General features: G+C 36.5%; 1 protein-coding gene across 3 annotated transcripts in view; it reads left to right on the top strand.

Annotated features, from left to right (window-relative positions):
* MAP3K1 (mitogen-activated protein kinase kinase kinase 1) overlaps nucleotides 1-19,065 on the top strand; it is an 82,515-nt gene that overhangs the window by 30,786 nt on the left and 32,664 nt on the right. For all 3 annotated transcript variants that reach the window (XR_014020628.1, XM_081282019.1, XM_081282018.1), the window contains exon 2: nucleotides 18,502-18,652. Coding sequence is in view for 2 of the 3 variants with exons in the window: in XM_081282018.1 (XP_081138144.1) it covers nucleotides 18,502-18,652 (151 nt within the window). In the remaining variant the exon portion in view is untranslated. The remainder of the gene's footprint in view (nucleotides 1-18,501; nucleotides 18,653-19,065) is intronic.

Below are 19,065 nucleotides of genomic sequence, written 5' to 3'. Positions count from 1 at the left end.
TCCGTCCACTAGGTTCTGGAGCACCTCAATTTCACTGGAAATTCCCAACAAGATAGCCTTCAGCTGTTTCACCTCGTCTTTCTCCCGCACCGTGACGCGGCGCACTGGGGTGATGCACTCCCTTCGCCGCCATCTTCCCGCCCATGTTTCATTTTTAATGTTTTAAGGTTTGTAACTTTGATTCACTGTCAGCCAGAATGGTAGTGAATGAATCCGTTTTTCTCAGTAAAAGGAATATTCATGTACATCTTACGAAAACAAGTTGTTCTCATGTTTTATACAGGAGTAATACAAGTTCTATATTACAAATGTAGTTCTTTGTCCCATGTCCATTCAGATTGTTCTTTTGTATCTGAAATCATTAAAAGTACAAAATGGTTATGATGACAGGCTTTTGAAGCATATACCAGATGTTATAAGTCAAAACCTGCCATTGTAAAGTAGATGCAATTTGGTTCTACTAAATTGTTGTTTTTACTATAATGAAAAGAAATTGGCATATTTATGAGCAACTCCAGGGGCCCACTACAAAGAGGAAGACATTATTTGAGAAGACTGATTCATACTTTATTTAGGACAGGAGGTAGGGGTTAATGTGCCTTCTCTTTCAAGTGAATAGTGGGCAGATATCTCTGCTATTAGTAATTGCCTAAGGGACATTTCTAAAGTAAGAGTGCCACCTACTGAATATTTTTTTCTTCCCTCATTTTTGATTCCTAGAATCTTCTGTTTCACTTTGAATTCTTAGTTTCTCTAAGTGGGTACTAAAATTAACTCCAGTAGGTTGCTTGTGCCAACAGTTAGACCATCTTCCAGTGAATTAAATAGGGTGGGTAGGACTCTTGAGGGAGTTTATGCTTCCAAAAACAGGTGTAGAAACAAAACCTAAATGTTAGCCTGATTTAGTACTTGGCAAGTTTCAAAACCTTCCTATCATTTTAATGTACTCCCTGGCTCAAACATTTTTTTGTTTGTTGTATCTTAAGCTGGCCATATGAACACAGTAAGTGGGAGTAGGTTAGCAAATGGCCAGGAGGAAATGAACTAGTCCAAGGAGTACTTGAAGAGGATTGAGGAACATATGACATTGGCCAGGATCTACTGGAGAGACTTCAGTTTCCTGGGGGATAATATTAGTTCAGATATTGTTTGATCCAATTGCAAATCCAAATACTTACTTAAATAGGGTCCTACCCACCCTATGTAATTCACTGGAAGATGGTCTCACTGTTGGCACAAGCAACCTACTGGAGTTAATTTTAGTACCCAGTTAGAGAAACTAAGAATTCAAAGTGAAACAGAAAATTCTAGGAATCAAAAATGAGGGAAGAAAAAAATATTCAGTAGGTGGCACTCTTACTATATGATGCTTTTTAGGAAGTTCTTAGCAATAATATATTATCTCATGAGTGAAAAGTTGAGAACATAAACACTAGCAAACACATCAGTATCAGGATTAAAGTATGTTATTTTAAAATTTTACATTGCCATTGTTTGCAGTATATTGGCACATTTTTGGTGATGTGGCTTAATTTATTGCAGTTTATTAACTTATCAGTCATCTCCTGCTTGTTTACTTGTTTTTTGAACTATGCAAGTATAAAATGATTTTTTAAGGAAGATATCCTGTACGCTAAATTGATTTATACTTGCTGATATATTCAGATTATTATTCATGGGCTATATTCTATAACCTGATTTTTAAAAACAAAGTATAATGTATTAGAATTCATTCCACATAAGATGTTTATGTTTTTAAAACAAATATGACAAGCTTATGTCCTGAACACTAGATCTTATTAACAAAAGGTTAGTCACCTTTTTCCCCTCAGTTTAAAAGACAACTTGCAGTGACATCTACTCATGTTAATTAAGTAATGAATGTTAAGTGACTAAATAGAAAATGTTTTCTGTAAGCTTTTATAGGTTTTAATAATACAGAAGCAAAAATATTTTGCAATAATTGTGTTTTTGGATTAGCACTCAGAAGGCTACTATTACTCTTACTAACATTGTATCCCAGCTTTTTTCCTTTAAAAAAAAAAATGCAAACCATAATTTCTGTGACTTGACACAGATTAAGCATTTCTTATTGTTATTCCAGATCATAAGCAAAGTGGGCTGTGTGGCTATAGTAAGCCCTGGCCCCAGGAGTTATTTTCAGACATCAGCACAACTGAACCAAGAATCTGTCAGAGGGTGGACATGCTTCCTTTCTCATTTCAGGCCACTACTTTATTTCTTCTGACTCGTCACTTCAATATGGAAAACGGTTATGTATCTTAAGGAAAATAAATTTGTGGCATGTTGTTGTTTTGTAGTACTGGGGATTGAACCCAGGGGGGTTCTACCACTGAGCTATATCTCCAACCCTTTTTATTTTTATCTTCAGACAGGGTATGACTAAGTTACTGAGGCTGGTCTCAAACTTGCCATCCTCCCACTGCAGCCTCCCGAGAACCTGGGATTTCAGGGATGCACCACCGAGCCCAGCTGTAGCACATTTATTAAAAGAGAGAGAGACAGACAGACTAAAAGAGTTAATGTTTTCAGTGTAAGACAACCTTTAAGTCCTACTTTCTTAAATGTTCTCTTAGTTATTTGGTCTTTCTGAGAGAGCTTTGATAGTCTTTTATATAAATATTTCTCATCCCATATAGTAATTAAGTTTGGATTGATTTCATAATAGTGAATATTAGTACTAAATCTAAAAGTTTATATAGCAGTATTTCTTAGCCTGAGTTATCACAAAGGGTCTGTAGATTACATAGCTATCGTGTAGATGGTAGCAATAATGTGAATAAAGCATTTTCACATTTGAAAATGTTGGGAGCCACTGGAATAGAGGAGTGGCAAAGAATGTTTTATACAAAAATATAAAAATAAAAAAGTGAAGTACTCTCCAGATTTAACAGTTGAAGGGAGTTTGTGGTTCCCATTAAGCTTTATATTTTTTATACTCTATCTTTAGAGCAAGGATACAGCATCTGTATATTGGTGGTAATGTATGAATCATAATGTTCAGACTGACCAACCTGTTTCCTCCCTTGGTGGCCAAGAGACAGTCTATACAACAATCTTCACATTCCATATATCTCTAGTTGATAGTTACTTTCCAAAACTAGAAAAAAATAGTTATGTTTTATTGCTTTCATCTGTTTTTCAAATAACAAATAGCATTAGAAGAAATGAAACAGCACAGTATAGGGTACAAGGACAGGACCTTGAAGCTGGAGACACCTGGTTTTGAAACCCAGGACTTAGTGTGGCTATTTAATTAAGCTGCTTAATCTTTCTGTAAGAGTTTATCCTTGCAGTGAAGATGAAGAGTGTCGCTTTGTGTCCTTGGTGAGACCTAGAGCCACTGTAGGACAGCACCTAGCATAGGAGGTACTCCACAAAGGGCATCTTTAACCATAATAAGAGTTGTCATTACATTTGTAGTGTCCTTTCCATTTACTTGACACTGCTGTAACGTTCATCAAAGTTCATTCATTTTAAAACTTGGGTGAGAACTACATCCAAAGGGCTTATAACAGGTCATAGACCCTTGTGAGTGAGTCACAAGGTATTAACTATTATTAGCCCATTTTACAGAATAAGTTAATGGGAGCAAATATCAAAGTTAACTTTCTTCTAAGTACTTTGCACATAAACTCATTTACGTGTAATAGCCACTTTATATGATAGGTACTGTTATCCCCATTTAACAGTCAGGAAGTTGAGGCACAGAGAAGTTAAATAACTTATCCTAAGTCAACACAGCTAGTAATATCAGACCTTGAATTTAAATTCAGGCAGTCTAGCTCCAGAGCTCATGTCCCTGATCACTAGGCCACATTTTTTGGTTATATATGTGGTATGACTTATTACCTTTGCTGCCCCATCCTAGGAACGTGTCTTTCAAAAGGTATACGATCTCTGTTGAGTAAGAAGCTCTTTTGGTTTTGTTGTGTGTACAACCTAAATTTCCTCATTAGCCTTAAAATGAGGTCATTTTGATGGAAGCTACCCAGATTTTCCTGGTCTGGGTGGTTGTGCCCCATCAGCACCTGTTGCAAGCAGTCTCCCCATTCCCCCAGCAGTCCCCCCACCCCTGCCCACACACAAACTGCTTCCTCAAGTCCCCAGTGTCGGGTCTTACTCTGCTGGTGAATAGCTGTGTTCAGTTGCCTGTTGCCTTCTCTTGAGCAGCACTGCGTCCTCAGCCATAGCCACCGCTCCTTCTGATTGCACTGGTCTTGCTGCCTCTGCCAGGTGTTGATGCTGATTTTGTCAGATCAGTCACTGCCCGTGACTCTGCTATCAGTGCTGAAGATGTGTGAATGTCCTGCTGTACCAGAGACCTAGGGTCTTAGGGTCATTTGCAATGAAATGAGAGTCATTCTCCACTCCCTTTTAAAATTTTATGGTCTGGGGTTTTCTTGTAGCCATCTAGAGATTTTTGCAGAAAATCATTCATCAAGGTTTGGGGTTTTCTTGGTTTTTGTTTTTATTTGTCTATAGACCATTTATTTATTTATCTATTTATATGCAGTGTTTAGAATTGAACCCAGTGCCTCACACATGCTAGGCAAACACTGACCACTGAGCCACAACCCCAGCCCTCATCAAGTTTTCTTGCTCACGGCTTCTTTGTCTTTGTGCAAGACCTGAGTCTTGGCAGAGAGGAAGTAGACTGGGCCAGGGGTAAATCTTTGTGACAAATTCTGGCCTCAGTCAAATTCCAGTGTCTGGCACCTACTTCATTTAGGTAGATTCATACCAGAAGACTACCTGTCTTGCTGACTTACTCTCAAATAATCTTTTCTCCCAATATTTTGCATTTTGAGTCTTAATTGCAATGATGGCATACTGAATTTTGTGATACTTAAGAAGTCTTAAATTAAGACTGCTGGTGTTATTTCTTTGGATTTTTCTTCTTAGAAATATTAACTTATTGGAGTCAGAGAGTCTGCAGAGAAGATCCACTACAGATTTGTTTGCAGTGTGTTCTCTTGCAAAGGTATCCTGCTGAAAAAGGACTTCCATACCACACAAGTGTGACTCATGATGCACATAGATCTTTATTAGAGACTCTGAGGTGTCCCACAATAAATAAACCCAGCTGCATTTTAGCTAGTGTTTTTTAATATGCAGATTCTTAAGAGATTTCATACTATAGAATATTATATTTGCCAAACTTATTTTCCACCTAGAATATCTTCTTTTAGCCATCACCAGTACCATGCCTGCCAGCCCTGTTTTTTACACATATTCAGGACTTACCTCCCTTGTGGATCTTTCCATACCTCCCCTAGAGAAAGTTAGCAATGGTGTGTTCCTATTGTGGTTATCTGTGGTATTTTAAATACTGTCATAGAAACCATGGCTTATCTTTTCTTACTTCTGTTAGAATAAGCCGTCTGGAGGGTTAGGAGCCCTGTCTTATTTATCTTTTTGTTTATTTTCTTGCCCAGTGCAAGGCTTATACATGCTTGGTGTGCCAGCATTCATTGGATGGAGTAGTTTACTAGCATTAAAAACATAAAGAAGAAAAACTGCATTTGTCAGGAAGTTATTTTTTCTCATTCTTAGCAGCCCAGCTAACATACCTTTCCACCAGCCAGAAGGAAGTAGTATAGTACTAACTGTTCCACAGAGTTTTGAAAGAAGTCATTCTGCTAGCAAAAGCTGTTAAGAGAACTTGATTTCTAATTCAGTGATATCCCCTCTTTCTCATTAATTGTTATTTGGAGGCCAGTTAAACCAAGTAAAGGGTTTTATTAACAGAAAATACTCCCTCAACTGTTACATATTTAAACCACTTTGCTTAATAGCTGGGAGAAAAGTGTGTAATAGACAGCTTTCCCCTGTTAGTAGCCTTTTTATTTGACCTCTTAGAAGAATGCTCAATCTAGACTTCACATTTCTTCAAAGAAAATTGATATGGTAAAAAGGTTTTCACACACATTTGGAGAAAATTCCAAGAAAAAAACATACACCACAGCATTGACTTGGTATCTTTTTGATGCAAACCAAAATGTTAAAAGAGCCAGCCATCTTTTCTGTCAGCTGCCTACACTGTGCCACGTGCACTGTGCCAGGGTTCCAGGATAAAGAGCAGAACGTGGAACGTGACAGGTCGCCTGGCTAAGAACTGCCCTGCAGTAGTAGTAGCAGTATTGGGAGTTCCAGTCTACTTCTCTAGTGGAGTGTGAGCTCTCATTAGGTGTGTTCATCCTTGTCATGTAGACATTCCCAGCCCTCTATTTGTCAAGTAGCACAAAAGGGGAATTCTTGAAAGGAAGTACACATTTAGCCAAATACTGTGGAAAAAAAACTAAGCATCCTTTTCCTTACTTACTGATGTTTGTTCAACAATTAAGGAAGAGGATGCCCACAACATCCATTTTTTTTCTCCCAAAGATTTCTAAAGATTCTTTGTCAGCTATCAAGTACACAGCAAAGGAAGAAATAAACAGTGAAATTTTTAGCAATGAGTATCAAAAAAGTACAGGCTTCTATGGGCTTTTGTTGAAAAAGAACAAATGGGAAATTAGACCATATTGATCTCAAATGCTCTCAAAAGACATTGGCTCTCAGACAATTGATTGTATTAAAACCAACAGATTTTCTGAGTTCCTGGATGAGAAGATGTGAATAGAAGATGTAGTGTAGAAGTGATTACTTTGATGAGTGAGAAAAATATTTTTGAAAAAATATTTATTTAAGAAGTAAATATTCCAGAGACAGTAACTTTACAGTTCATTTCTTTTGTCTATCACAGATAGTGGAAGAACATGTTTTTCTGTCTCTAAGATTTTCATATATTTCATGAGATGACAAAACTTAAAAAATTGCCACTCATTTCTATACAATTCTGACCATTTTTATAGTTCCTACTTGTCTATATAATATTACAAACAGATATTTTATTAGTTCACAGTTTCTGACAAGTCATCAATTTTGATTTGATAGAATTGAGAAAATTCCACTTTAACTGTTTTTTTTTCTTTTATCCCCATACAGAAGAGGTGTTAACCTGAAAAGATATCTGCCCTCACCTCTTGCTTTTTCTGCTCAGCTGATTTAAAAAAAATAATAATAATCTTAACTGATCTCAAATTTCTAGTCTTCCAGGATCTTCATTTCATTACCAAACTAACTTAATTATTCAAGTTAGTAAACTTGATTATTCTTTCTTAATTTTCCTTGAAATTCTTACTAATTTTACCAGTCATCTTCTATTCTTAACTGTCTGGGTAGCTATATCACACACACCCCACCCTAATTTCAGATGTATATTTGGCTTTTCACTGTTATCTTCTCCTCCTGGCAAGTCTTAACTTTTTCTGTTTCATTTTGACATTTGTTCAACCTGTGAGTACATATGATTGTTCTCAAGACTTGACAGTATACATAGTTGTCTGAATTTGTTGCTTTTTATATTCATCTATTAATACATTTAGAAGGAAGAATTATTCTTTTTTCTAGTTTTGGATAGAACATTCCAGTTCCATTGTTCAGTGATGTCATCAGTTGTACACATTAGATTTGTTGTGACACAGTAATAACTTGAATGATAGTTTTTAATAGAACCTTCAGTTACATTTCTGAGGGACATGGGTATACCAAGGAAACACTTTAGCCAAACTTTTGCATTCCTGCTTATTTTCTTTCTGTAAAGAGATGATTTAGAAAATATTTTTGAATTGTATCATTTTTTATTCATCTGGTTTTGAGCTCAGTGAGTACAGCCCTTTTAGTGTGATAACATTTACTTGTGTATAACTATGTCCACACTGAAGTCTAGCCTTGGTGTTGTAATAAATATATCTGTAACATTGGAGGGTATTGAAATAGACCAAAATGTTTTTGTTGTTGTTGTTGTTTAGAATCATTTCCTTTTTATTTATTTTTTTTTATACAAGACAGTCTGTTTTTTATTGGTTGTTCACAACATTACAAAGCTCTTGACATATCATATTTCATACATTAGATTGAAGTGGGTTATGAACTCCCAATTTTTACCCCAAATGCAGATTGCAGAATCACGTCGGTTACACATCCACAATTTTACATAATGCCCTATTAGTAACTGTTGTATTCTGCTACCTTTCCTATCCCCTACTATCCCCCCTCCCCTTCCCTCACATCTTCTCTCTCTACCCCATCTACTGTAATTCATTTCTCTCCTTGTTTATTTTCCCATTCCCCTCACAACCTCTTATATGTAATTTTGTATAGCAATGAGGGTCTCCCTTCATTTCCATGCAATTTCCCATTTCTCTCCCTTTCCCTCCCATCTCATGACTCTGTTTAATGTTAATCTTTTCTTCCTACTCTTCCTCCCTGCTCTGTTCATAGTTGCTCTCATTATATCAAAGAAGACATTTGGCATTTGTTTTTTAGGGATTGGCTAGCTTCACTAAGCATAATCTGCTCTAGTGCCATCCATTTCCCTGCAAATTCCATGATTTTGTCATTTTTTAATGCTGCGTAATACTCCATGGTGTATAAATGCCACATTTTTTTTTACCCATTCATCTATTGAAGGGCATCTGGGTTGGTTCCACAGTCTAGCTATTGTGAATTGTGCTGCTATGAACATCGATGTGGCAGTATCCCTGTAGTATGCTCTTTTAAGGTCTTCAGGGAATAGTCCGAGAAGGGCAATAGCTGGGTCAAATGGTGGTTCCATTCCCAGCTTTCCCAGGAATCTCCAAAATGTTTGTCTGCTAATTTTACAGATTTACTTTTGCTGCAAGGGAATTTTCAAAATCCTTTTTAAATATTCCTATGAATATTTGTGATCAAGAAAGATACTTTTTTAATATTTAAAAGGTATAGATACATACCTTTATTTATTTATTTATTTTTATGTAGTGCTGAGGATCAAACCCAGTGCCTCACGTGTGCTAAGCAACTGCTCTATCACTGAGCCACAACCTCACCTCTAAGAAAGATCATAAAATATTCTTGAGTAGCTTTCAAAATGCAATCCCTTAGACAAACTAAAGTCTTTTTCTAAATAACATGCCCTCTACTCATCATAATAGTTCCCTGGTCTGTAGTTGGCAATATTTTATGTGCATATTATTTTATAGTTTTAATAGTGTGTGAAGTTTGTATCAGAGTTTGAATTTTACCAGTAATAATGTACTTAGCAATCCCTTGGAGTTTATTCAGTACTCTGTAGAATGTCCTTTGCTTTAAATATATTCATACATTTCTAATTCAAGAACACATGGTATAGAAGAACTATACAGTTAAAATACAGATTTACTTGCTTCTAAAGGGAGACTTGGGCAGACTTACACGCATTACTTACTAATTTAGAAGTTGGAAAACCTTTTGAATATCCTCCTCATTCTCTTTGAATTTGTTTACATGATCCCAAAGGCACTATTGGTGGTAGAAGTTACAGGTTGTTAAGGGCTATGTGTGTCCATTATGTATGTTAGTGCCTTGATCTTTGTTGATTAGGAGTGATAGCAGCTACTGGCACCTGTTGCTCTGAGTGCTAGGTTGATAGCTGCAGGACAGGACAGGAAAAGGCCATGCTCTCAAAGCACTATCCTTTCCTCATCTAGGTTGCCTAGTGAATGGGTTTTTGCAGTGTGATTGTCCATTATTTTGGTTTTAGTTAATTTCATACATAGTCTTTACATTCCTATACCATGCTTTACTTTCCAGAAATCCTGTAATTCTTAGTGTGGATTACTTTAAAACTCAAAATGGGGTGATATTTTAATAGAAACTAATCTATGACTTCAGATAAATGAATTTGTAGTACATGTATGGCAATTTAGAATGTTTTATAAATGTAAATCAATCAAAATCATTGAGATGTGGGGCTGGGGATATAGCTCAGTTGATAGAGTGCTTGCCTTGCATACACAAGGTCCTTGATTCAATCCCCATCACCATCAAAAAAAAAGAAAAAAGAAAAGGAAAAAAATACATACATACATATATATATATATATATATATATATATATATCATTGAGGTGATATGAAACTGATTATGTTTGTTGTTTATAATTATGTTCTTTGTTATTTCTCTTCCATATTTTTGACATTTTATCGTTAATTAGAACAGGAGAATTTTGAGAGAGTACTTTGTACCCCTCAAAGGACTAAACAGAGAGGTTTGTAAGCAATGCTAAGAAATGGTGTCCCTCATAAAGATTTCTGGTGTAAAGACGTTATAAAACTGATTATATTGTGCTATATCCACATTAAGAAATTAATAGTTCTTTGTTGTGCTGAGAGGACGTTTATTCTATACAGGGGAAAGTAGGTCTGTTTCTCATAAATAAATAGGAGTTGTGCCATCTTTAGCTCTCAAGGTCAAGCATCACTGAGTAACCTAGAATAAAATATTTTGGGAACTAATGAGCCAGTTTTTATATACTGTTATTTATTATGCAAACTTATCAGTGTTGTAAGTGTTGCATATTTTAAAGGTGGCAGTGGTTTTATCCTTCTTGCTCAGAAGGAGGAAAAAGCCAACAACCAATGATAGCACATCTCTGCAGAAACTGTCTTACTGGAAAACAGAATTGTCTCAGTGTATTGAGATACAGAGTTTTACTTTTGTTTTCCTGTTTGCCTAGGTCAACAGATTTCAAACACTTGTAAATACTCATTTTTTGTCCTGTAGGTGAAAGAGACTGCAGAGGCACTCAGATCTGAGTTTAAATTCTGTATTTTTTACATAAACGCTTTATCACCTGGAGCATGTAACTTAATTTCCCTTGTCTTTTCTCATCTGTGCGATGGGATAGTAAGAGTCTTGTCTAGTGAGAATTGACTGAGCTAACCCTGTGTGTGGTAGTTGGTTCCCGGCCCTTTTGGCTTGTCATGCTGTTCCCATCGTTACCTGAGTCGTCCTCCTTTTTTACCTTTTTTACTTTTTACCTGGAAACTTATATGAAGGGTGTCATGGTGGGCTGGTAACTGGAACTTAGTTCCTCCCTTGCTGTCCTCTCTCCTGGGTAACAAAGCTTGGAAGTTTGGTAGTATATGAGTTCCTGCTGGTAGGAGGACTTCTCAGGTGGCTCTCAGTTGTGCCTGCCCCAAGTAATCCAGTAAATCCTTGAGATTCTTTGGCAATCCCAAGAATCAAAAATTTTCTCTGTGTAGAGTTACCCAGATTCAAGACTGTAAGGGAAATCTTTATTTATGCTGAGGTTAAATTCTATTAATGTCCAGAATGGTTTTATTTGATCACTATAGTCTTAGTTGCTCCTATTATAACAGAATTTTTCTAATAATGAACATAATTAATGTGCTTCTTTAATTTGGGTAGTAAAATTGTCACATTGTAAAACCTTTTAAAGCTTGTTTGTGTGATTATCAATAGAGATCAGCATAGATGTCTAATTTTTTCCCATTTTTAAAAACCTTTAAATTTTTTTAAATTTGTTATATATAACAACAGAATACATTACAATTCATATTACAAATATAGAGCACAATTTTTCATATCTCTGGTTGTACACAAAGTAGAGTCTCACATCCTTTGTGTCTTCATACATGTACTTAGAATAATGATAACCATCAAATTCCACCGTCTTTCCTACCCCTATGCCCCTTCCTTTCCCCTCCTTTCCCTTTGCCCTATCTAGAGTTCATCTAATCTTCTCCTTCCCCTTTCCCCCACCCCCCACCACAGCATTATGAATCAGCATCCTTAAATCAGAGAAATATTTCAGCATTTGGTTTTTTGAGATTGGCTAATTTCATTTAGCATTATATTCTCCAACTCCATCCATTTACCTGCAAATCCCATGATTTTATTCTCTTTTAATGCTGAATAATATTCCATTGTGTGTATATATATACACCACATTTTCTTTATCCATTCATCTACTGAAGGACATCTAGGTTGGTTCCACAGTTCAGCTATTGTGAATTGTGCTGTAATAAACATTGATGTGGCTATGTCCCTATAGTATGCTGTTTTTAAGTCCTTTGGGTACAGACAGACCAAGGAGTGGGATAGCTGGGTCAAAAGGTGGTTCCATTCCCTGTTTTCCAAGGATTTTCCACTGATGCACATTCTTGGACCAGCCAACTGCAGACTGTGGGATGGGTTCACATGTACAAAGCAAGATGCCCTCAGTATTAGAAGGGAGATGGCAGTCCCACCAGCAATGTATGAGTGTGCCTTTTCCCCCACATCCTCACCAACACATATTGTTGTTTGTATTCTTTTTTTTTTTTTTAAAGAGAGAGTGAGAGAGGAGAGAGAGAGAGAGAGAGAGAGAGAGAGAGAGAGAGAGAGAGAGAGAGTTTTTAATATTTATTTTTTAGTTCTCGGCGGACACAACATCTTTGTTTGTATGTGGTGCTGAGGATCGAACCCGGGCCGCACGCATGCCAGGCGAGCGCGCTACCGCTTGAGCCACATCCCCAGCCCTTGTTTGTATTCTTAATAGCTGCCATTCTGACTGGAATGAGATGAAATCTTAGAGTAGTTTTGATTTGTATTGCTAGAGATGTTGAACATTTTTTCATATATTTGTTGATTGATTGTATATCATCATCTGAGAAATGTCTGTTCAATTCCTTGGCCCATTTATTGATGGGGTTGTTTGTTTGTTTGTTTGTTTGTTTGGTGTTAGGATTTTTGAGTTCTTTATATATTCTGTATTCTGGAGCTTAGTGCTGTATCTGATGTGCGTGTGGTAAGAATCTGTTCCCAATTAGTAGACTGTCTGTTCACCTTGCTGATTGTTTCTTTTGCTGAGAAGAAGCTTTTTAGTTTGGATCCATCCCATTTATTGATTCTTGATCTTTATTCTTGTGCTATAGGAGTCTTATTAAGTTGGACCTAATCTGATATAATGGAGATTTGGGCTGACTTTTTCTTCTATTAGATGCAAGTATCTCTGATTTAATTCCTAGGTCCTTAATCCACTTTGAATTGAGTTTTGTGCATGGTGAGATATAGGGGCTTAATTTTCTGCTAATGTTTTAATAACAAATCAGACTTGACAGTGACCAGTCGTAGCAATGATGAGCACATGCTTTCGGGTCATACCTATAGGGATTTGAATCCTGGTCCTGCTACCCACTTACCAGCTGTCTGACCTAGCTTTTCCAAGCCACAGATGGTAATGACCTCATAGGACTGTTGAGAAGATGAAGAAAGTTCATACATGTAAAGTACCTAGTACCTTGTCTAGCATGTAACTTTTAACCCTTTCTGCTATGATACAATCTGGCAGTTATTTCTCCGTTTCACTAGATGTTTCCTTGCTAAAGGTGAACCATTTAAGAAATAACTTTCTTAAAAAAAATTACAGGGCACTTGGTAGGATTCCATTTTCAAGGGTTAGTGTCTTCTTTGTGCCAGGCATTGTATAGAACTAGTATTTTAGGCTCTTTGGGGTAGCACAGAACAGACATATGTTAGGGTGTATTTCTTTCCAAAGTAAAGAATCCACAGAGCATTTCCTCCTTGCAGCATGTGCGAATGGCCCCTGGAACGTAGGCATTCATTGCCCAGGGTGGTTACATGTAGCACTAGTTGTCTATTTGCATGGGAAGGTACCCAGGAACAACTCTTAGGTTTACTTTTATTGCCTTTCCATTGCTAACTACATCTTCTGACAAAGATTTCTCTTCACCCTATTTCTGTCACATTCTTTTACTTACTATCTGGCTCTTTTTCTCTTTAATGTCATTCTTCCTGCAGTAACTCTTACAATGTATCTTACTTTTAAATTCCCAAAGAGAGAAGATCTGAAATATACAATACGGGGCTGGGGATGTGGCTCAAGCGGTAGCGCGCTCGCCTGGCATGCGTGTGGCCTGGGTTCAATCCTCAGCACCACATACAAACAAAGATGTTGTGTCTGTCAAAAACTAAAAAATAAATATTAAAATTCCCTCTCTCTCTTAAAAAAAATAAAATAAAATAAAATATACAATACGATTTAGTATAGAGGGTCTTTCCACTGACGCACATTTTTGGACCAGCCAACTGCAGACTGTGGGAAGGGTTCATATGTACAAAGCAAGATGCCCTCAGTATTAGAAGGGAGGTGGCTGTTCTGGGTAGGACCTCTGGCTTCCCAGAAAGGGGCAGTGTATTGAATACCTTTTTTTGGTCTGTACAGGAACATTTGGCACTGATACAAAAAAAAGAAAAAGATACAGCCTGTCTTGTAAGATCTCCCAATGTGATGAGGGAGACAGATACTTAAAACATATACTTTATTTTAATACTCTATTACAGTTAATCTTTAACATGCTGGGAAGGAGTAGCTAGTCACCATAGAACAGTGACAGGAAGTTCTTTACTGAAGGCATATGAGGCGGCAAAGGGTATTCCTGACAAGGGGGGAAATTTTTACCTGCGAAGACAGGTATGAAATGCCTTGGTGAACTTAAGAAGAATTGTAGTGCTACAAGAACAGGGCAGTGGTTGGTATTTAAGGCACTCCAGGAAAAGGGTCTCGTTGATGGTACTGTGAGATTAGTAAGATGATTAGACTCAGACCTAGAAGAAAACGATCTTATAGGAGAGAGGGGAGACCTACAGGTGAAACAATACAGTCAACAATGGTGGTACCACACTGGTCAGATAAAAGGAGGACCAACTGGCTCTCCTGAGAAGGGGCAATTGAAGCACCCCATTTTTAGCAGGTTAAGTCTGTAGGTCTGGAAAGGGTCTAGGATTGATTACACACCCAACCTCAAGATGGAAAGGTCCTCGAAAATCTAGGTCAGTCATAAATTCATTCTGAGGAATGTTCAGAAACAAACAAAAAGCAAGAAACATCATGTTTCCTAAGTGAACAAGAATTCTGAAGATCAAGCCTGATCTTGAAAGTTTCTCATATTTATCTGGCTAAAACTTTGTTTCTATACTTTTAAATCTTAAAAGGCAGTTTCTCAAAACACATTTTTGCTTTGCAAATACTATCTATTATTTAAAAGTAAGAAATATATAAGCTGTTTTAGTTGAAATAACAGATGTGTTTCTAGATAATAACTGTGGCAGAAACAACTCCCTAAAACATATGTTTCCCTCCCACAAGTTAGAGGTGGCTCTCATCTCTTAGTGACTTTGCAGTTATCTATTAGTTTGGTTTAAAAACGTGTTTATTTTCTGCTGTAGTTGTGATAATAATTGAATGGCAATTCATTGCCATGTACATACATACAAACACACTGACACCTGATAAAAATAAAAACCACGTCTGTGTGATCTGTGAAGGTTATGTTAGGATTATGAGAAAACAATACAAGCATGTAGAAAAACTTGATTTTTCTTTCCACATTTTGATTTTCATTTTTTTCAGAGACAAACTGAGTAGGAATGATTCCTTTCTGGCATGTTTGATTCTGAGAATCACAATGGTTGTAAATTATAAGGGGAAAAAAATATCTGTTAATTGCAACATTTGCTCTGAATGTTAAGAGACATTCAGAATTTAGATGTTAAAATATGAAAAGATACATATTTTAGAATCAATGCTATATAATCATCATGAAAAGACTAGAAAGAACACTTTGGTGTATATTTGCAGAGTAACTTATAAACAACAAAAAATCCTCATCTGAATAAAATCTAATTTGCAAATTTAGTCATAATTAAATAAAGAACCATAAAAAGATGAAGTAACATGAATAGTCATTAGGTTTTTAAAGGTTTCCTTAGGACTGCTAAAGATATTAATAAATAATCAATGTTTATGGTAGTGCCTATATGTTAATGCCAACACGCTTAGATATTGGCTATATAAATGAATAAAACATCTGGACCCTGCCCTCATGGAGCTTATACTTGGTGAGGGGTCGGGGGATGCTTTGCAAATTGCACTGAGCACTTTAAAGAAAAAGTACATGGGCTGTGAATGAATAGAACTGGGAATTCCTAATTGAGACTAGGAAGGTCTCTGAAGACGTTGAGGAAAAAAAATCTAAATGGAATGGGTAAAAATTAACTAGGTGAGAAGTAGGCAGAGTGAGAAAAAGCTCTGCAGAAGCCCTGAACAGGAAGGATCCTAGGGTTCTTGAGACAGTGAAAGAAGCAGGAGAGTGGGGTATATGCCGGGGACACAGGAGTTGAGGTGAGGCCATGGTGCTGAGCCTCAGAGGGCATTCCATACCTTTTGGATTTTAGTCTAACCGCAGAGGAAATCTGCCAGAGGATTTTAATGGGTAAGTGAGCTTAGAGTCTCTGTGGATTGAATAGGAGTAAGAATTCAGGAGAAGTCCCCTTAGAAATGGGTTGCTAGTTCAGACCAGATATAGCAGCTCCACCTGGGGGAGTAAAAGTGGAAGATACATATTCTTGAAAATAATTTGCCAGTATTATCAAAAGTTTTCATTTGTACACATTTTGACCCAGCAATTCCATTTCTAGGCATTTATTGTAAAGAAAAAAATCTCTTGTGCAAAAAATTAGCTGCTAGAATGCAATCCCTATTGTTTAGTATTTTTAAACAAGTGGGGAGAAAAAAATAAATCATTGCAGACTCTTAAGGAGACCATACTGTCCAGTCCTCTGTGCATCTGGATGGGTGCCAGGAAGAGAGGCGCTAAAAATGCAGAACCTTCCTCTCCCCAGCTGGGGGGAAAAATAGAATTAATGAGAAGAGACCCTCTTGAAACAAATTTGGAAGAGGGGAAACATGTAGTCTTAGAGGGAAGAAGATAAGCACCTTTGTCTGGAAGCATAAGAGTTTCTGGCATAAAAATGCACAGCAGTTATACCCTGGGACTGAGTTTGTTTTTTGTTTGTTTGTTTGTTTGTTTGGGTTTTTTTTGAGAACTAGGCTGGGAACCTAAGGGTACCTCAACACATTGTTACTGAAAAGGGAACATTTTTGTTTTTTATACTGGGGACTTGCAAGTAAATTTGGGTAGGCAGTCAGATTACAAAACCTGAGCTTCCTTCAATGCAAGTTGATTGGGATGAATTTTGGGCAAAATGTTTCTACCCCATCTCCCCATGTATCCCCTGTGTTCTTTCTCCTGTCTCTCCTTCCTCATTCTCCCTCTTTCCTCTCCCATCTTCTTCCCTTCCCTCTCGTTTCTCTCTTTCCTTATCCCTTCCTCTTAGCTCTCTCCTACATATACCTGTAACATTAATATGACATAACCAGAACATAAAAAGAACCAGATAATTCTAAGTAAATGAGATAATCTTTCTTTACAAAAGACAAAAATGACCTTTTTCCCTATCTCATGTTCATTTATGCTATATGACAGCTTTTCTGTGTGACAGAAATATTTTACTATATGGTCTTAATGTCTGTTTGCAAGATTCAACTCAAATGTTATGTCTTCTTTGTTTTCCTAAAAATATCTAGACCAGTCTCTTGACAGTTAAAAACATGTTGGTTCCCACTCCCCCACAATGTCAATGCTTCCTTCATTAAAACCAGTTAAGCATTTCCTTTTTAGTGCCTATTTATTTTGTTTTAATTCTATGTTTTTGCTGGTTCTTTGAAGATATTACTTCAAAGTTGTGATTAACTGAAAAATTCCTAAAGGAGTTTGAATTTGACATTTTAGTAAGCTTAAGGTTATCATCTTTGGTATTTCCATATTTTCCTTTTCCTGTTGGTAGCAAAAAAAAATCAGTATTTTCTAGCTTTATAGACTTTACAAAAGTTATTGAAGGTAGCATCATATTTGAAAAATTGTTACTTCTCCCAGAATACAGTTACTTTAACTGTTTCCTTATGAACCAGGTTGTTAAATCTTTGCATGTTGTGTTTGTGTGTGTATGAATATGCATGCACATGTAGATATGAATATCTTTTTTTTGCTGAGAATGACACTTTATCTCTGATGTTTTGTGGAATCAGTTCTCAAAAGTTCCTAGCATAGAAGTTATTCTGGTACCTCCATATTATTTTATGAAGTAAAGATCAAAATATTTGTACTAGGTAATGTTTACTCTTTAGATATGGAGTACCCAAGTGTTTTTTTTTGGGGGGGGAGGGGGGTTAGGAAAATACAAATTTAATAATATAGCCTTTGAAACATTATATTAGGATCATAGAAGATCTAGTTAAGTTCCTTGTTAAATATTTATTTAGTTCATTTCAGAACTAAATCCATGAGAAAATGGTAGTTAAGATACCCTTCCTTAAAAAGAAACAATAAATAAATAACAAAAATAGAAAATAAAAAATATACCCTTCTAAATACTTTTCTGCCTTATACATGACTGTGTTAGGGTGGTAGAATTAGAAGCAGTGCAGTCTTCATGAATGTGTTTGTTAATGTTTAATGCTTAGGATCCATTTGGGTAACTACCTGGAGCATCATTAAATTCATGTTATCAGACAACATTCAACACTCTCCACACAGTAGTATTTGTAATATAATTTGTAATATTTTCATTCCTTGCTTAAATCATTTGGAGCTTGTAGTAGTTGTCTTTTGGTTACATGTTCATTGGAACATTGAAACAGAACTGTACCATCTTAGAAATTATTTTTCCAGTATAAAGAGTCTCCTTTTCATTTCTCCCTCCATTTTAGTCGTGAGATGGAGAGTAAGGAAACTCTCAAAGGCTTGCACAAGATGGACGATCGCCCAGAGGAACGAATGATCAGGGAGAAACTGAAGGCCACCTGTATGCCAGCCTGGAAACACGAATGGTTGGAAAGGAGAAATAGGAGAGGTCCTGTGGTGAGTGACTGGGGATTACCTGCTCTAAAGCATAGGAGGAAATGGAAAATTAAGCATAAATAGATCCCCTTGTAAATTTTCATCTTCTTTATTTTTAAATGCAGTAATTTTGTTTGCTTGCTACTCTGGCCACTTGAAACAAACCATAATTAAAGCTATGCTAATTGAGAAACTGTTGTAGGAACTTAACTGTTTGGTGGAGGGCTAAATGATTAAAGCAACACTGCCCTCTAATGTCAGTATCTAAAATTCTTTTATTGGAGCAGTTTTTCCAATATATTTTGGATGCTTTATCTCTAAAATAGGATGCAAGGATCTTAATTCCAGAAGTCTTCTAAGAAAGCAGAAAAACTAAATAGATACAAGGAGTTTAAGATTAAAGATAAATGAAAACTTTATGGGGTTTGATAAAA

Source organism: Spermophilus citellus (assembly GCF_964194105.1).
Source record: "Spermophilus citellus genome assembly, chromosome: 1".
NCBI classification, from domain to species: Eukaryota; Metazoa; Chordata; class Mammalia; order Rodentia; family Sciuridae; genus Spermophilus; species Spermophilus citellus.
The sequence above is the reverse complement of the archived record's forward strand: the minus strand, read 5'-3'. Positions and strand labels throughout refer to the sequence as shown.